Source organism: Mesocricetus auratus, unplaced genomic scaffold (genome assembly GCF_017639785.1).
Source record: "Mesocricetus auratus isolate SY011 unplaced genomic scaffold, BCM_Maur_2.0 Super-Scaffold_100008, whole genome shotgun sequence".
Classification (NCBI taxonomy): Eukaryota; Metazoa; Chordata; class Mammalia; order Rodentia; family Cricetidae; genus Mesocricetus; species Mesocricetus auratus.
Window position 1 is genome coordinate 54232675 of NW_024429192.1, and position 20650 is coordinate 54253324.

At 36.1% G+C, this 20650-nt stretch overlaps 1 protein-coding gene across 13 annotated transcripts in view; it reads left to right on the forward strand.

Moving 5' to 3' along the window:
- Stxbp5l (syntaxin binding protein 5L) overlaps positions 1–20650 on the forward strand; it is a 241517-nt gene that overhangs the window by 153381 nt on the left and 67486 nt on the right. For all 13 annotated transcript variants that reach the window (XM_021227995.2, XM_013114406.3, XM_013114408.3 and 10 more), the window contains 4 exons: positions 2965–3005; positions 5287–5504; positions 7617–7789; positions 9419–9544. In XM_021227995.2, coding sequence (XP_021083654.1) covers positions 2965–3005; positions 5287–5504; positions 7617–7789; positions 9419–9544 — 558 coding nt within the window. The remainder of the gene's footprint in view (positions 1–2964; positions 3006–5286; positions 5505–7616; positions 7790–9418; positions 9545–20650) is intronic.

Genomic DNA, 20650 nt, shown 5'->3' on the forward strand with positions numbered 1-20650 from the left:
GTATCTTCTGATTGTTCAAGAATGATGATACCACTTCTGCTGCTTCCACTGGGGAAGGAGCTGACCTCTAAGCCCAAGAGTATGACACCACTCTATTGACTGCCTTGCCATGACAACATGGATGTCCCCATAGAGGGCTGTGTAGTAGAGGCAGTGGGAAACAGTGGCATGTGGAGCGAGAAGCCATTCCTATAACTCCAGCAATCATAAGAAGGGCCTGGCCTTCTGTGAGACCTACTGTAATCAGGTCTTTGGGGGAAGGACATCTGCTACAACTGCAGTCATGTGATTGAGGTCATGGAACACGTTTGTGGTGCCCTACATGAAACCTGTGTGTAGGAGGTACTATAAAAGGTTCCCCCTGGAGTTGAAGAAAAAGCTGAAGAAACTGTCTAATCTGACTTCCCAAAAGGCCCAGCCAAGTCTTTGGACATCAACTCAGTCTGTAGGTCCTCCATCTACCTGCCTGTAGAACCTGATGGTCACCTCCCACTTGTACTCTGTCCCAACCTCCTTCCTCTGGTATGTCACCCTTTCTGTGCCTAGTCTGCCCTGGGCTACGTAGTACTCTTCTCCTGTGTCATTTCATCTTATGCCCATATCTCCAGGGACAGGAACAAGTTGGGGTGGGGAGATAATTGAAGGACATTTATGTTGTTATGGATATAAGCAGGGAGCTCACAATTGAAGAAATTAAAATGACTGAGAAATACCTGAAAAATGTTCATACTCCTTAGCAATTACAGAAATGCAAAAACAAACAAACAAATGAAAACTTTAAGATTTCATCTCATCCTATTCAGTATGATTAAGAACAAAAAACAGGGCTGGAGAGATGGCTCAGAGGTTAAGAGCACTGACTGCATTTGCAGAGGACCTGAGTTCAATTCCCAGCAACCACATGGTGGCTCACAACCATCTGTAATGAGATATGGCGCCCTCTTCTGGCATGCAGATATGAATGCAGGGAGGATACTGTATACATAAGTAAATAAATCTTTTAAAAAAAAAGAACAAAAAACAACTTGCAACTCCTGGTGAGGTTGTGGAGAAAGAGGAACTCTCATTTACTGTTGGTAGAAATACAAATTTGTATTTCCACTCTGGAATCAGTATGGATAATCCCAAGGAAACTAAAACTAAATTTACTATATAACATTTCTTGGTATAAGCCCAAAGGATGAAACATCTTACTCTACAGATACTTGCTCATCAATGCTCATAGTGGCCCTATTCACAATAGCCGGCAAAGGGGAAAGAGGTAGCACTGGTCAGAGGTAACTTTGGAAGTGTTCTAAAACTAGATTAGAATGTCAATGTGAATATTAATTAACTAAAATATTAAACTATACTGTGTATGATATTTCAATAAATCTGTTGAAGTAAATTATAACTATCACCCATTAAAAACGGCTAAACATATAAATGAGGACCAACATCTCAGCTAATATGTTTCACGCATATGTACGCACACACACACACACACACACACACACACACTCCAATATAAAAATAGATTCAGTAGATTTTTAGAAGACTTAAACTATAGATAGAATCCTCTAACCTTTTGATTTTCAAAATTTTGACTTTCGTAGTTCCTTTACATACACGTCTTCTAATCAGTTTATTTCTACAATTTTTTGAAATATTCCACTGAGGTTTACACTGAATCCATTTTATTTGTGAGAACCACTATAAATGTTATGATCATCAGGAGTATACTATTACTATTCTCTTATGAATACCTCTTCTTTCTCTGATCAGCATTTTATATTTTTAGCTTATGACTAACATAAATTATAATGGTTTATATCTAAATGTTTTGTAGTTTCTTATTATTGTAAATGGTAATTGATACTTTAATCTTCCAATTTCTTTTTTCAGTTAAAAAGAAACTACTGATTTTTCTGTGCTGGCCTTCAATTAAGTAGCACTTTTGTTGAGTTATTGAGATTTTGCTGCAAATCAATTATAAGCTCTACAAATAGCAATGCTATTTCTTTTTTTTCATCTTGTTGGTTTATAATTTGTTTTTCTTATTTTAATGCAATGTTTAATACCTCCACCACAACACTGAATGGTGAAAATAAGTATTTTTTGCATTGTTACTGATCTAAAGAGGAAAACATTTGCAATCATGTATGCTAGGCAACGTATGTAGCTGACTCTTAGCTGTCCTTTATCAAATTAAAGGCATTTCTTTTCCTCATCAATCATGTTTCTTCCTGAGGTGGTGAATTTTGGTCTAGTGCCTTTCTACACCATTTGGAATAACCAAATGAATCTTCTTATTTTGGATAATTAGATTTTTTATTCTGAATAATTAAGATTTGCCAACCGATTTTTATCAAAATGTTTACTTGGTTCTTCATTCCTGACAAATTCCTCTTGGTTATGAGGAATTATTCTTTCTATATTTTTTACTTACCCATATTTTCTTGACATTTTTGTCTATGTTTAGTAGGATATTGTTGAATCTTCTTTTGCTGGAATATTTTTTCTGGATTTGGTTTCAGATAATTCTGACTTTACCAAATGTATTGGGAAGTGCTGTGGTCTCTTTGTTTTATAAATAAGTTTGTATAGCATTGTTATAATTTATATATTAATCATGACAGTTTTTAGAACAGTTCAGATATTTGCTTTTATATTTTGATAAATATTCAAGTTACCTTTTATTAAATGTTAACAATCTTATTTTAAAATACTGTTCATTTTCACAAGTCATTTTACTGTTCACTATGATACATATAATCTTACAGAAAGAAAATCTAAGGATTTTCTTTTTTCACATCTTTAGAGTACAATGTATTTTTTCAGATTATAAATAGTTTACCATACATGAATATTCATTACAATGATATTTTAGTGAAAATATGAACAATAGTAACTCAAAGTTTTATGTATTTAGAGTGACTACTTTACTTGATATACTTTAATTAATGCTAATTTATTCTTACCTAGTCATGCTGATGGATCAATAAAATTTTGGGATGCTTCTGCAAGTAAGTTTTATGGTTATTTCCACTAAACAGAAAACATTTTATTAATATTCATTCATGGCCACCCACCACTTTTTAATTTGAATAATTGCCATTTGAGAAATATTTTAGTATGATTATATTACATTACTTTGTTACAAAATTCATTTCCTGTTTTTTAGATCAGATTAAAGTAGCTCTATCCTAATTGTATTCAATAATATTAAATAAATAAGACCATGGCCACTCTTTCAGCCATCCTATGTAAAAAAAGAATTTTGCATCAGGAAAAGTACCTAGCTTTGCCAGATTAACTGTTGGAGGAATTCCTTCTATTTCCTACATGTGTGCTATTTGACAAGTGTTTTCATTCCTCTGTTCTCAGCTTCTCTATCCCACTCTGTAATAATCTGTGAGACTCAAGACAAATTATTTGATAACAGAAAAAATTATTTTTAATACTTTGACAATTTGGTGATTTAATGAATAACATATATTGGTTACTGTGGAAGGGCCTTTTAACTTAACTAAGTCTTCATTTTACCCATATTTGTCGTTCACAAAGCATTTTCTTTTTATTCCCTATTTTTAAAACAATCTTATTTTGCAAACCAACCCAAGTTCCCTCTCCCTCCCAAACTTCTACTGCCTCCATTTTCTCCCCACCCCATCCCCCATCTACCTCTTAGAGAGTGTCAGGCCTCCCATGGGGAATTATGTTCTTATGAAAAGTGAAAGAAATGCACGTATATAAACACACAGCAAACTATGAAAATGTAAAGGTAGTGTAATCAAATGATATTTTAATAAAAAATGATAGAGATTTATTTGAACCAGTAAGTTTCAAGAAAGATTATATGTTTATGTATTTATTTTTCAGACAGGCTATTTTTAGGCAGCTTATTCTGGCCTCTAAGACCTTCATGCCTCAACCCAAGTAGAAAGGATATTTTAATGACTTAACAGCTAATCTGAATTTTGTTAGGTAGTTAAAACTCCAGTGGTTCTCAGACTTCCTAATTTGGGGCCCTATATTAAACAGTTTCTCATGTTGTGACCCCTTACCATAAAATTTTTCATTGTTACTTCATAACTGAAATTTTTCTTCTGTTATGAATTGTAATATAAATATCTGATATACAGGATATATGATATGTGACCCCTGCAAAAAAGTCATTCATAACTCACAGTTTGAGAACCACTAACTTCAGTAGTCAAGACTCAGGCAGTGGTGGCACACACCTTTAATCCCAGCACTCGGGAGGCAGAGACAGGAAGCTATCTGTGAGTTCCAGGCCAGCCTGGCCTACAGAGCAAGTTCTAGGACGGGCTCCAAAGCCACACAGAGAAACCCTGTTTCAAAAAAAAACACCCATAAAAATAAATTTTAAAAAATCAGAAGAAAAGAGTAAGTTAGCAATTACTTTAGTTTCTGATAATGTGTAACCACAAGGCAACAATCTTGAAACTAAGAAACACAAGAAAACCAGTTAATATGACACAAAGATGTTATCTAACCTACAATTCTGTTTCAGTTTTACCGCTGCTCAATGATTTCCTTTACAACAGCAGCACAACAGCCAAAAAGGATCACGTTTCATCTAGTCATATTTTGAGATTTTAAAAATCTAGAGTGAACCCAAGTATTTCATGTCACTGACAATTTTTAAAGTTCAGGCCAATTATTTTTTCTTGAATTGGGCTGAGTACTGCTTCTTGCTGAATTCAAGCTGTGCCCTTCTAGCAGGGGCTGCTAGAAGAGTTTTCTTGATGACCATTCTTAGAGCAAGAATCTTTTGTTTTATATGAGGAATTGTGTTTTTATTCTAGTCTGAAGTGGAAATAACTTCCCCTGAATAAGTATTACTGAAAGCCATTCATAAACCCAGAGTTTCATGAGTGTATACCTGACCTTTTCTTAACTAAAAACACCCAGATGAAATCTTTCTTAAGACAACTAAAGATTTCTGCCTAAAAATAAAAAATAAAAAACTATCCAGAATATTGTATCAACATCTTATCAAGCAACTAAGGGGGTGGTTGTGAAAAAAAGCATGGAGACATCCCACCTGGAAGATTGTTTCCATTATAATCTTTCATAATTCCAATGCTCATAAACAATTTTTCTCTTTCTCTTGATACTACTGGCAAAGAGGGCATGACACTGAGGGTTTACTATGTAAATGGAATTTACCCAAGTTGGGTTTTATTTTTGTGGTTCAACAAAATATACTGAAGTAAACTTGAACAATGTCTAAGAATTAAAAATCAAACTAGGAAACAACTACACTTTAATATTTTATAGTGACTCTGCAGATGTTGTACAAGTTAAAAACTTCAAAAGTATTTGAAAAGCAGAAGGTAGGAGATGGCAAGCAAACATGTGAGATTGTAGAGGAAGACCCATTTGCTGTTCAGATGATTTACTGGTGTCCAGAGAGCAGAATATTTTGTGTATCGGGAGTCTCTGCATATGTCATCATTTATAAATTCAGCAGACACGAAATTACAACAGAAATAGTGGTAAGTTACTTTAACTTTCCTATTTATAGTTACTAAAAGAAACAATTATGTATTTGAATTTTTACTTGGTATGGTTTGCAAGTCAAGAGACAGTATAAAGAACATATATAATCCATAGTATTTTAAATTATTGTTACTTAATGTATTAAAATAGTTCATTTTCAAATGAACAGTTCTCTAACAAAACTTCAGTGTCAAAATGAACTTGCTATTTTAAATTAATCTCACTACCAATTGAACTGTTCTCTTTAATTTTGTATCTACCTGACTGTATTGAGTCATTTCTTAAGTATTAATTGCCAATATTATCATATTAGCATTACATTTACTTGTAAAGAAAATTTTTTATTATTATAGTATGACACATTTAAAGTAGTTATTATATGTCTAAAAATGTATGTGCATACAAGCATTTGATTAGTGTAGAATTTTGCTTTCTGTATAAGTATCAAATTAGTATAGGTTTTGTCCTGTTTAAAAATTTAACTGCTTTATGTTTTCTTGCTACCTATCTATCATAAATGATTATTTCTCAACTATAAGACAGCCACTCTTAATGGTTTTTATGTAGTAAAATTTTTATATGGTAAAAATAATTATGATATTACCTTACCAAAATTTTAATTTTAAAATTCATTACACGAAATTCTGATTATACAAAGCAATGATGTTACTATGGTATTAATTACATCTAAAGTTAATATACCTATAATTTTCCTATTCTGTTCTATGTAATTTATGACTCTTTGCATGACTATAAAGATTATTCCACACAAGACTCTTTTATATTTTTACCTCAACTAAAATTCTTATTCTTTTAGAGTATATGGAATGCCTGGGGCTTGAGGTAACAGGTGCCTGAGTTCCAACCCTAATTTTACCACTGATTTGTGTGTGTGTGTGTGGTGGGTGTGTGTGGTGTGGTGGGTGTGTGTGATGTGGTGTGTGTGTGTGTGTGTGTGTGTGTGTGTGTGTGTGAACAACAGGCAGTAATAGAATCTGGGTACAATCTATTCTCACACACACATGCATATATATAAATATGTTTATGTGTAATTTCCTGCGTAAAAAAATGGAAAGAAGAACATGAATGCAAAGTGGAAATACTCAAGCTAATTTCGTCAGGTTTTCATAATGATGTTATAGCAACATCAGCACCATGTATGAATAAGTAGTCAATAACTAATAACCAGATTGTCACTATCAGAAGGCTTCCAGTAGTGTAGAGATAACTATTATAGTAAGTTTGATGATATTACTGTGTTCATGACATATGAATAATATCTTAATCTGCTTTTCAATATCAAAGTGTACTCATTACAATGGAAATTAAATACTTTTTATAAATACACATATCTGTTTTAATTTCTTTCATTGGGATAACTATCAATTTCTTCTTTTATTTTTATCATCCACCAAACTATAATTTATCATACGAAAATGTCTTAGATAGGGTTTAAATTACTATGATGAAACATTATGACCAAAAGCAATTTGGGAAGGAAATGGTTTATTTCGTTTATTCTTCCAGATGTTGCCAGTCACCAGAGAAGTCATGGCAAGAACTCAGGCAGTGTGAGAACTCAAGCAGGGTGTGAACCAGGAGGCTATACCTGAGACAGATGGGGTGGAGGAACATTGCTTACTGGCTTGCTCCCCAAGACTTACTCATCCTGCTTTCTTATACAACTCAGAACCACCTGCCCAGAGTTGGCACTACTCACAGTGGGCTCCCCCCCCATGTCAATCACTAAGAAAATACCCAATGGGCTTGCCTATTGGGAGACATTTTCTCAATTGAGGCTCCCTCTTCCAAAACAACTTTACCTTGTGTTAAGGTGGCAAAACAAATTTAAGAAATCACAGGAATATTTATTATATAAGAATTTATTTTCATTAACAGGCATCTTTCTTATCAGTCTGAGGAATTAAAAAAATTGGGGGGTCATTGTCATTGAATAGTCCATATAATTCATTAATTATTTCTCAAATTGAGTGTGTTATTGAATTTGCTGGTCTAAAAATTAAGAATAATTTCTAAAACCTCAGGTATATTATTGTGATTACTATTATAGCAACTTAGACTAAATTAAAACCTGACATTTTTTTTAGTCATTAGAGGTACGACTTCAGTGTGATGTTGAAGATATTATTACCCCCGAACCAGAAACAAGTCCTCCATTTCCAGATCTGTCCTCTCAACTCCCCTCATCAAGGAGTCTTTCTGGAAGTACCAATACTGTGTCTAGTGAAGGGGTGATGAAGGACAGCATCCCGTGCCTCAGGTAAGAACTGCTACCAAGTGCCAAAGCATGTTCCTTCGTTAATTACAGGACTATTACACAGTGTAACAGATAAAGTTGTTATTGTCTCTTGCTGTTAAATGAGCTATGAGAGCATCATTTTTTTCTTTGAATAACTCCCAAAAAGGCACACAGTGTTTTCATATTTCATTTGCCTATTTAGATTTTTTCCCAGAAGGTTCTAAAGAGAACACAGCTTTGATAAAATGGGAAATTTAACAAGGCAAAACCCTGACCTGCTCCTCTAATTAGTAGTTGTTGTTAAACATTTTCCTCAGTATAACTAATTTAAAAACATAATAAAGAAGCTTAGTTTGTAAAGCTCATAGCAACATTTATCTTGCTTTTATACTTTTCATAATAGGATTTATAAATTATTACTTTTATGTTGTCAAATAAATGCTATTGTTAGCTGATTGGAGAATTCACCCTAAGTTCCTTAAGCCCCATATGACAATGTATGTTTCCATTACTTCAGAACTCTAGAACGCTTGTTTCCTTATTTCTTATGCAAGTATTTTTGGAAAATTTAGAGATAAGATTTCAACAACAAAAGCTATAAAATCATCAGTAATCCATTACTTTCTTCTTTAAATTTTTTTAAAATTTCAAAAATAAAATATAACATGGGACTGACCCAAACCCCCTGAATGTGGGTGTCAGTGAGGAGGCCTAGGTAATCTATGGGGCCTTGGGTAGTATTTATCCCTGGTGTACAAATAGACTTTGGGTGCCCATCCCACAATGAGAGATACTCTCTCAGCCTAGACTCTTGTGTGAGGGCTTAGGCCCTGCCCTGTATGAAATGACAGACTCTGGAGATCCACTGTAGAGGACCTCACCCTCCCTGGGGATCAGAGTAGAGATTGGGATTGGGTGGGGGACTGGGGGGCCTGGTGGGGAGAGTGGGTGAGGAAGGGAGAGAGAGCGAGCTGGGATTGACATGTGAAATAAGCTTGTTTCTAACTTAAATTTTAAAAAGGTATAAAAAAAAGAAATATAAGCATGAAGTATTTGGAAGAAAAATCTGCAAGCAAAAGGAAGCCATTAAATTTTAGTTAGCAAAAATCTCATAAGTTTATTAATATATGTATTTACATTTATTTGTGTGCATGTATACACACACCATTGTGTACATGTTATCTTCAGAGGGCAACTTGTAGGTATGTAGGAATCTGTTTTCTCCTTATACATTGTGGATCCTCAGGTCTTTCAGACTTGATGGCAAGCACTTTTAATTGCTGAGCTACCCTGCCAGTCCATTCCTACTTTTAATTTTCCTTCAAACCACTTTATTTCATTTAACCTAATTCAAAGAAAATTGAATCAAATAACAGAACACTGTAGAGCTATTTGTTTCCTAAGAAGACCTATCACTAGATAGGTAAACCTTCTAACAGCATAGACATTTATAACATGTAGAATTTAAGATAGGGACGATGGAGAAAAGCCAGTAAAATAAGGTCTGATGTGAAGATGAAGTTAGCATTAACAATTATCAGCATGTAATAGGGTTCACTTGAGGAGCACTGAAGTAAATCTCATCTGCATTCTTGCCCCCAAGCATGCTAAAGCTGTAAGTGATAGAATTACTTTTTCTCCTTCTTCCAGTGTTAAAGCACGTCCAGTGAGGATGCCCCCTGGCTATCAAGCAGATCTTGTTATTCAGTTGGTATGGGTAGATGGTGAGCCTCCCCAGCAGATTACCAGCCTTGCAATAAGCTCAGCGTATGGAATGTAAGTAATTAACCTTTCTTTCTAGCTAATGTTACAGAATTTTAAACATTTTGCAAATGCTTCTTTTAAAATATTAAGACTGAAAAATTGAATAATTCCTTAGTTCAATTTTTATTAGATTGACCATAGTATGATACATTAGCAATTAAGCTTATGCTATGATAATTTTATTTGTTTTCTTTTCCTTGATTTTGTATTAGTGGTAATGTGCCTACTTCAGTTTGGAGGGGGTACTTATTTAGATTTTTCTGCCCACCTTTTACCTTAAGTTTCACTTTGGGTACCATTTTTTGACCTGTCTTGTAGAGTTAATTTCCACTTCATCTAATTGATAGTAGATCTGCCTGCAGAGTTTGGTGTCAGTTACATTTGCAAATATAGCAAGTTTTAGATTTCTGATGAAAACTGGCTCTTTTTATCCTCCTACCCATGGGTGAGTTCAAGATACCCTTTTCAAAAGATTGGTCTTCAAAGGCAAGGGAAAGGAGTGTCAGAATTGAGAGGCTGTGGAGATATGCCACTCAACTCAGGAACTAAGGAGAATTAGAGTGAATCCTTGGAGAAAATACTCTCTGTATAGGAACTCCACTGAAGAAAGTATAAATGGCAGCTTGGGTACTTGCCTTATAGAGCTTCGGTTGCCAAAAAAAATCCCCACCTCAAATCATCCTCAAAATGAATTCCACAAATATTAAAGAAATAACTAGTATAATCATTATAGAATGTTTCTGAGATTTATCAAAGATGAAATCGTGCTTGTCTCATTTTACGAGGTAACAAATTTTGAGGACTTGAAAATATTATTACAAGGATGTAAAATTATGTCTATGACTTTTATCAACATGAATTAAAAATTCTACTAAAATATAAATAAATGTATCAAGAAAACTGATAAAATTATTCATCATCAAAGTTCATTTCCATTGGGAATGTAGATTGTATCATCATTTTAAATGAAGCAGGGCAGTTTATCAAATAACAGAATAAAGTAGAAAAAGCATATGTTTATATCAGGGACGAAAGAACCAAAGCATATGAAAAGATGCCTGTGCTGCAGCAGATAGAGCTGCACCTATACACACACTGGAAGCACCAAGTAGATTCAGAGGTTAGAACAACATGACCACTTGAAGTTGGGAAGAAATGATGGAAGGTGAATGGGAGAAGAATTGGGATAAACTTGATCAAAACACATTGTATACATGTGCAAAAGTCTCAAACTATAAAACACACACACACACACACACACACACACACACACATTGTAATGTTCAATGTCCATTGGTGAGTTTAAAAGAAGCTACCAGTTCAAATATGAAGACAATTTTCTTACTCTAATACATGGCAACAAGCACTATACTTTTTGGTGAAAGATATTTTACCTGAGTTTTAAAAAATAAAAGACAAATATCTTAATTTATTTGGGCTGCTGTAATAAAACACCTTAGTCTGGGTAATTTATTTATCTTTTTATAAATTTATTTAAATTAGAAACAATTTTATTTTATATATCAATCCAGTTCCCTCTCCCCCCAATCCTCCCATGCCTCCCACCAACCCCACCCATCCTATTCCCCATTAATTCCCCAGGGAAGGTGAGGTCTTCCATGAGAGATCATCAAAATCTGTCAAGTCGTTTGGGGCAGGGCCTAGGTTAAAAGAGTATCCCTCCATGGGGAATGGGCTCCTGAAGTCCATTTGTGCACTAGGGATACATTCTGGTTCTACTGCCAGGGGCCTGTAGACTGCCCAGTGCTCCTAGCTGACACTCATGTTCAGGGGTCCTGGATTAGTCCTATGTTGGGTTCCCCAGCTGTCAGACTGGGGTCCATGAGTTCCCACTTGCTCAGGCCAGCTGTTTCTGTGGGTTTTCCCAGCATGGTCTTGACCCCTTTGTTTGTTACTCCTTCCTCTCTGAGACTGGATTCTAGGAGTTTGGCTTAGTGCTTAGATGAGGATCTCTGCTTCTGTTTCAATCAGCTACTGGATGAAGGCACTAGAATGGCATATAAGGTAGCCATCATTCTCATTATAGGGGAGGGGCATATAAGGTATCCTCTCCACTATTGCTTAGAATCCTAGTTGGGATCATCTTTGTGGATTTCCGTACAATTCCTTAGTACTAGATTTCTCTTTAAACCTATAGTGGTTCCCTCTATTGATGTGTCTCTTTTCTTGCTCTCTTCTGTTCATCTCCCCACTCAATCTTCCTGATCCCTCATGTTCTCCTCCCCCCTCCTCTTTTCCCCTCCTTTTTCTCCTACCTCCTTCTCCCTCCCCCCATGCTCCCAATTTGCTCAGGGGTTCTTGTCCTTTTCCCCTACACCATGGGACCATGTATGTCTCTCTTGTTTCCTAGCTTCTCTGGAGGTGTGAGTTGTGGTCTAATAATCCTTCGCTCTATTAAACTAGGTAACATATATAACAGAAGTATGTTACTCAGTTCTGGAGTCTGGAATATCCAAGCTCAGGGCATCAGCCGATTCAGTGTCTGACATTGTTCACTGTTCAGAAATGGCATCTGATCATGGACAAGATAGCGCACAAGCTTTCTCTCCTCCTAAGGGACCTGATCTCATCTGTGAGATGGATATCCTCAAGACCTAAAGACTCCACATCTCAATCCTGTCACCATTGGGTTTTACGTTAAACATACTTGATAATATTCATTGTATTTGTTAACTGTGTGTGCTGTTTAAGCTTACTGAGAAGCTGGCCCTAAAGCAAGGATTGATGTGCTTCCTTATTTCAGGCCTAAGCATGTTTCCCGAAAATGTCCTCCAAGGCCCCTTGTCTAGGGCCAGGCTGGCCTAGTGGTCTTGTGAAATAAGCAGCCAGCAGAGGGTATTGAAAACACTGTGTCCTTGAGAACAGCTAGAAAGAAAAACCATTTCAATAGAGGCTTCTGCTAATTATCACATACTATGAAAATGTCTTCATTGGGAGTGAGAAGCCAGAAGCTCATCCAGAAAGAGGAAGTGCAATCTGGAACTCCAGATGACTGCCTCAACTTCCCCAGTTGACTTCTGTCAGATAAGCCCTAAACTTTGTAATATCTTTGTTTGTGTTTGTTCTCTCAAGCAGGCTACTCCTTGATGTACTTGCATTCTAGATGTTATAAACTAAATTGATTGTTTCTCTATTTGTTTTATGCCTATTTTTTCTTTTACTTCTGATCACTATAAATGTAATAAATGTAATATTTCTATTGTAAGTCATTTTTAGACCACATAGAATACATGATTTTTGTGGAGCTACAGAAATTCAGACCATAGCTTTCTGCTCCAGATTCCCCCAAATTCATGTATTTATCACTTGCAAAATAACCTTTATTCAACATTAACAACTCCAAAAGTCTTAACGTTTCAGCATCAGTCTGTAAGATTTAAGCCTGAAGATTCATCTAGATGCCATATCAGACAGGCAGGCATAAGACTTAAAATATGATTCATTGAGAGGTTATCCACGCTTCCTCGGGAGTTTCATTTACCTACCTAAAAGTTATGATTCAAGAATCAAGCTCTTCTGTAGCCATGATCCTGTGAATTATATGCTTCCAAAATAAAATGGCAATCATTTTGTCCCACCATTCCAAAACTCATAAATATGAAAGAAGAGGGTAATATATTCCAACTAAAACCAAAATATAGTGTGGAGGCATTAAATCTTAACTCTGGTTAATAATTTGACTTCGTAATCCACCTTTCAAACACAATAAGGCCTATTTGGACCTGAAGGTTTAGGGTAACCATGTCGCTAGTGGAGAATAGTATTATAACTCTAGTGGGCTGAAGTCCCATGCCTGACTCTCTCCTATGTTGAAATGGACAGTGGAAGATTCACTAGGAGGGAAATACACCCCAGTAGTCATCTCCCTGATAGGTGACTTCTTGCTTCTCTTTGTCAATTTTCTGGCTAGGACTCAAAGTCCCTAGGGGGACTTTCTTAGAAATGTTGGTGAAGAGAGTAAGCCCACGTTTGTTTTTTGTATCTGTGTGCCATGGGAGCTGGTGTGAATGGATATCATCGTGACCTGAGTATTCCTGAGGGGCAGCTACTAGGCCCATAATACACCTGGGGCTACTGAAATCATACATGGAATTGATACAAACCACTGTTAAGAAACATGAGTAGGAGAAACACCAAGTACAGAATGGATAACAAATATAAGTAACAGATGGATAGCAAAACATCAAATCCAGCAAAGGCTACAAAAATAGCCTTATTTGAGAGAACAAACAAAAGTAGTATCATTAAATCAAGGCCTTACAAACATATGGCAGAAATCAGCTGGGGAAGTTGAAGTAGTCAGTTCCAGGAGTTCAGGTTGAATCTTCTGTCCCTGGACCAGCCTCAGCTTTCTGCTCTGCTGCAAGCATTGTTATACTGTGAGATAACAATAGTAACCTCTGTTGTTCACAAGAGCACGGTGTTTTTGTTCTTGGGCCATTTGCTTCTCTTTCCCCTTTTACAGAGCCAATGAGAAAGTCTTATTCAGGATAGGGACTTTACAGAATTCTTGACATAAACATATTTGAGTGTGAGACAAGAGAGGAATTTGCACTCCCAAAGTCTGCTTTCAACAAATGTAAACAACACATTACCAATTTGCCAATATAATTGACATTATACAGGGAAGGCGTTATATGCACTGAGCCATATCCCTAACCCCCTTTTTGCAATTTCTTTAATGAAAGTTCTGTGTTTCCATTGTGGCAGCCATTAACTTCTTTTATTGTTTCCTCTTAGATTTTTTTAAATAGCTATCTATTATGAACTGAATGGCTTTTATTGTTGGTATATAAGATAACAAAATTCATTATTGGTGTACATGATAGCTAATGACTTATTTCTGTTAGCTTTGTATCCTTGAATTTTATTGAATTTAGCATGAATGGAGTGTTACTATTTCCATTAGGGATGAGTATTACCCCCTCAGTTTTTTCTAGACACAATAATTACAATACCCTTAAAGTCATGCATCACCAACCTCTAGGTGATTGTAGTTACAAGTTATCTGTTCTTTTAAAGAATTTGCAAATGGCTATTGTGAAGTCACAGATTGAGAAGGTTAGAGATGTTCACTTGGCAAGCTAGCAAATTAGTCTGCTATTGTAGGAATTTGTGAAGAAAGATAGAACAGAAAGAGGAGAACAGTTCTCTGGGTCAGAAACCAGGCTTTTCATTGACAGCCTCAATAACAACATCTTTTTAGCTCTCCATGCCTTAGTTCTCTTCCCATTATTACAAGAAATGACCTAAGGTAATCAGCATATGGAAGAAAAGCTCACACTTTTGGAAGTTTGAGACGCTTAGCTGGCATTGTTTCTTTTGAGCCTGTGTCAAGGTGCCACATCTTTGTGAAGAGCATGTGGTTGAGCAAAGGTTCTTTCCTGCTGGTGGCCAGGAAGTGAATAAGAGGAGGAACAAGGGCTTGATTCTGCTCTTTTCCTTCAAGAACACACCAACAACCTACAGCCCCCAGTAGGGCCTACCTCTTAAAGTTTCCTTTAGCGCCCAGCGGTGCAAGGTTAGGGCCAAGTATTTACTATGTGGACTTTTCCAGGATTTTTCAGATCCAAGATATAGTCAAACCCTGGACTAGAAAGACTCATATTAGCTTACAATGAAAAACACATTCAGTCCTACTCCAAGAAGCCCCCAAAGTTTAACCATTTCTGTATTTCTTAAAAAGCCCAGTCTAAAGTCTCATGAAAAACTCAGTTGTAAACATGTGTTGAGCATTAAAAAAAGACAAGTCACATACTTTCAAGAAACAATGGAACAGGATAAATATTCCCAGCTTGAAAGGATGGAAGAATAACACAGGAAAGGAAGGACTGGATCAAAGCAAGACTTTATCCAATAAAGAAAACATTAACTTCTCTAGCTCTGTATTCAACACCAAGGATACTCAGGAGGGCTTTGGATGCTCTAGCTCTTTGACTTAGCAATCTCAGATAGCTAGGCTTGGTGGCTTTGCTTGTCATCTAGAACTTCCTATAGAAGGCTTCCTTGGCATCTTTAGTTTCCTTGGGTTTCAATAGTTGCTTCAGCTTCTCTTTCATGGATTCTTTCCTCATCCTATCAAGAGATCATTACAGGGACTCTGACTCAGCCTTATATTTCTGGGCTTTCCTCTTGACATCTTGATGGAAGTTTCCAGGACTCTAACTCTTGTACTCTATGTCTTCACTATCAGCACTGTTGGTCAAAAAGATCTGCCATTATTGAGCTTTATTTGGGCCTACTTCAACCATGCCTGCAACAGTCTCTGGGTGTATTGCCAGCTAAATTTCTCCAATGTTAGGCTAAACTGTCACCTTTCAATTCTGAAAAGATTCTGCCATGAAGAAATCTTTGAAATTGTTTTACTTTTAATTATACTTCTGTACCTTGGAGCCCAGACAGGGTCTTACCAATTCCTGAGATGCCTCCAAGGTATCTTTCTTATTATATTAGTAGCAAGCACTTGGCTTTTTAAAAAAGCACATTTATTTTATGTGTAAGGATCTTTTGCCTGCATGTACATCTGTGTACCACACGTGTGCAGTCCAGCAGAAATCAGAAGAGGGTGTTGGATGTTCTAGAACTGGAGTTCCTGACAACTTTTAGCCACCCTGTTGACGCTGAGAACTGAACTTGGGTTCTCTGGAAGAGTAACGAGTGCTCTTAACCATTAAGCTATCTCCCAGCCCCTGTATGGATTCTTTTATAGCAATCTCTTGAGCAAGTAAATCTAAACAAGCTGCATTTCTGTCAAGACTAAGTTTCTGAATCTGTCTGAATTTGTGCATTTTGTTCCAAATCCTTACTTTAAAATTGGATAAAAGCATCCATTGTCACTGCCTTCTTGTTTTTCTGCCTTTAAATGTTCTGCAGTATAAACTGTGACATTTTAATTCATCACTGTTAGCATCAGTTTCCTGCAAAGTCTCATGGGAAAAAGACACAGAAATAATATATCCAAAGTATGATATATCCACATCATGACAGAAATATTCTCTCATCTACTTCTCAATAGAGTCCTCCTCATTTTCATCTGAAACCTCATCACTATCTCTTTTTTTTTCATTTTGGTTTCTTTTTATTTGTATTGGTATTCTAGATTCTTTCTAATTTTCTATACTCTTGATAACTTCACTTATGCATATAATATGATCATATTCACTCCCCCATTTTCCTTCTCAAACACTATTCTTCCCGACATTTCCCCCTCCCAAATTCATGTCTTTTACTATGCTTTATTATCACCATCATTATTATTTTGATAAGCTACTAAATTCAATCAATACTACTTATATGTGCAGAGTATGGGTCCATTCACTGTCATTCTAGACATTTAGCTCTTGGAAGAATTAATTATCCACTAAGCTTTGTTTATAGCACTCTAGGCTTTTCCTCAGTATTTTCTGGATTTTCCTATAAGCACTTCTAGAGAATTCCCCTTCTCATATTTGATGTTGTAAAGTCAAATATCATTGATCTGTACCAACGTTGTGTTTGTCAGCTTTTCACTGTTGGAATGCCTGAGAAAATCTGCTGTAAAACATGGAAAGTGCAATGATCATACAGATTTTGTTGCATAGCCATTTGGCTCTTTTCAGTCCATAATCACCCCTTATTCTCAGGCACCTCTAAATAACCTATTTGCTAGTTTTGCAAAACTATCACTAAGTTTTGCATTTATTTATTTATATTTATAATTTGATGTTCTTTGCTGCTGACAAGTACTCTAGTATATGGATTTACAAAAATTTTAATTCACTTATCACTTAATGATAATTTGTATTGATTATAGTTTGGGAATTTTGGTCATTTGTCAAATTAAAGATAATTTCTCTGTCCATTGTAAGCAGTGTTTTCAATGTGGATTTGTATGAGGAGCTTATATATTTATTTTAAATATTTCATTAGATACATATTTCTAAACATCTACTATAATGCTGTAGGTTGCCTTTTATACTTATTACTGATGTGTTTTGTTGTGCAAAATGCTTCCAAGTTTGATGAATTCCTCTTGTGCTTTTGAAGGCAGCTATGCTCACCACTGTACCATCAATGCAGGCTAATTGTGCTTTTGTTATCTGTGTTTTTATTGTCATATCAAAAAAGTCATTTCTAAGAATGGTGTGAAGGAGATTTTCCCCCTATGTTAACAGGTATCTACTTTATGGTTTTAGGATTTACATTTAAGTCTTTGACACATTTAACTCTTGTGAATGAAGTAAAATAAAGGTCCCAATTCATTCTTTTGAGTGTAAATACAGCTTTTAGTCCCTGTCATTCCCCATCTTGTATTCATAGTTCCTGTGCCAAGGATTAGTTGACTACATATTTGTGGACTTATCTCTGCACTCTCAATTCTATTTCATTGTCTTTGTATCTATTTTATCATAATACCATAATATTCAGGTAACTATAATTTGAAATGTATTTTGAAACCAGGTCTTGTGGTGTCTGTAGCATTGTTCTTCTTTAACAAGTATGGTTTGACCATTTTGAGTCTTTAATGATTTCATATAAATTTTAAGTAGAAATTTTATTACAGGGTTTTCTTATTTTTGCAGCTTAATAAAACTATTATTATTTCTCTATGTGTTTGTCTATCAGTGGAAACTAGGGTTGTTTCTGACTGTTGTAAACAGTGGTACAGTGAGTACTGGAATGCACATTTTCTAAGATAGCTGATTTTAGAAAATACAAACCTAAATATGAGGTCACCAGATCACATAGTTCTATTTTAATTTTTTGAAACTTAAAGTTTTATGGAAGCCACCCCTATTCTCTTTTAATTCTGTTTCCATAGAATTGTGTCTCAGCCCATGACTGTTAACCTACTGATGTTTTTAGAGTTAAAATGAATCTTTTGTATACAGCATAATCAGATCTTGATACATTTTTTAAAATCCATTCAGTCACTCTTTTCCTTTTGATTAGAGAATTTAAGCCATTTACAGATAAAATAATTGTTGATAGGTAAGGATTTACCAATGTGGTTTTCGTCATTGTTTTCCAGATACTATACTCCTTTTTCCTCTTGTGCTGTCATGCTTTGTGCTGTGGTGATTTTCTGTAGTGGTGATTCTTTGATTCCTTTCATCTTTAGTGCATCTACAATATGTTTTTGTTTTGTGGCTATCCCGAGGCTTATGTGGTCTGCTCTGTCATGATGACATCTCAGCTTCAATTTCTACAAAGCTCTACACTTTGCCTGCCATGCTCCCAACAGATTCATTCTTGCTTGTTTTTATGTGTACATCAGCAAAAATTTTTTATCATTTTTTATTTTAATTTTAAATAGCTTGTTTTACATGTCAATCCCAGTTCCCTCTCCCTCCCCTCCTCCCGCACTCCCCTTCCCCCCCCACCCTCCCACCCTATTGCCAAATCCTTCCACATAGGGGATATCTAGAGTCTGTCATTTTACTCTGGATAGGGTCCAGGCACTCCCCTAAGAGTCCAGGCTGAGAGAGCATCCCTCTTTGTGCTATAGGCACACGAAGACTGATTGTGTACCAGGGATAGACACTGATCCACAGCTCAGGGCCCCATAAGTTGCCCAGGCCTTCTCACTGACACTCACATTTGGGGGGGTCCAGATCAGTCCCATGCTGGCCTCCCCACTGTCACTCTGGGGTCCAAGAGCTCTCCCCTGTTCAGATCAGCTGTCTCTGCTGGTTTTGCCAGCCCATTCTTTGCCAATTTGCTCATCACTCCTCTCTCTCTGTCACTGGGTTCCTTGGGTTCAGTTCAGTGATTAATTGTGTGTTTGCCTCTGCTTCCATCAGTCACAGGATGAAGGCTCCCGGATGGTTATAGGCATCAAGTTCATTATCAGGAATGGGCATTCGAGGTGGTCTCTCCACTATTGCTTAGCTTGCCAATTGGTGTTATCCCTTTAGATCACTCGAGGTCGCTCTGGTGCCTGATCTCTATTCGATCCTATGATTCCCTCTTCCCCCTCTTCTACCCCCACTCCCTTAACTTCCTGTTCCCCCATGACCAACTCAGCAAAATTTTTAACTATAGTTTAAAGCTTATCTTTTTACCTTTATCTTACACTTGAATTGAATTATATACTGTTGTTTCCTTATCAGACTATTATGAATTTGAATATAAATTTGCCTTTACCAATTAATGTTATACTTCATTGGTAACATTTATATACTACAATTTGTCTAATTGTCATCTATTCTTTTAAGCTTTAAGAATTCCTTTAAGCCTGCTACCCCTGGTACTGAGAAAGGTGAGGCAGAAGTGTCACAAGGTGAAGGAAGGCCTATCTGGACCACACACCGAGTTGAAGCTACCTTGGGCAAGACTCTCTAAATAAAGTTTTGTGGAGGATTGGGGATATGGCTCAGTGGTGGAGTATTTGTCTAGTACGCAGAAGGCCCTGAGTTTGATCTATGGTAGTGTGGAGATAAGTGTTTCAGATTTTCTGACAAGGTAGATTTAAGGATGATCAGCTCCACCTGCTTTCACTTGTCCTTTTCTTCTCACCAAAAGACATTATTGTTGTATGTTGCATTGTTCTGTTAGTGTTGAATTGCCCTGTTTGATCTCATGTCTGAAGGTTATCCCATGGGGGAAAAAATAATGTCAAAGAGACAAGTATTAGGAAGAAAGGTTTTTGGATTTTTTCGTTTGTTTTGTTTTCCCCAGTGACAAAAGAATGGAAACATGAAAGCTTTACTTACAGTTCAATTTCTCAGTTCCAAGAAGTTGAGAAATTACAAACATATTAAAAAAGAGGAATATTCATGCTTTCTCTAGAATTCATTTCAATAGGTGGAAATTTTACAGGAATTCAGGCATTATCTCTTGTCATTCATTTCTGGTCATGGCAACTGGTTAGTGCATTTTTTCCCACAAAAGATCTTACCATTAGGTTGTGGAGAGTAATAAATAACCATAGCAAGACCTTGTAATGTTTCTAAGTGTTTAGCTAGACAGCATGCTGTAAATGGGTACATATGGGACTTAATATACCTAATGGTTCAGGTAACCAAAATGCCTGCCTAGGAAAGTTGCTTTAATTAATTAACTAGTTAATTAGTCAAATTGTGTTTGTCTTTTAATATATAGGAGACAGTAATGAAC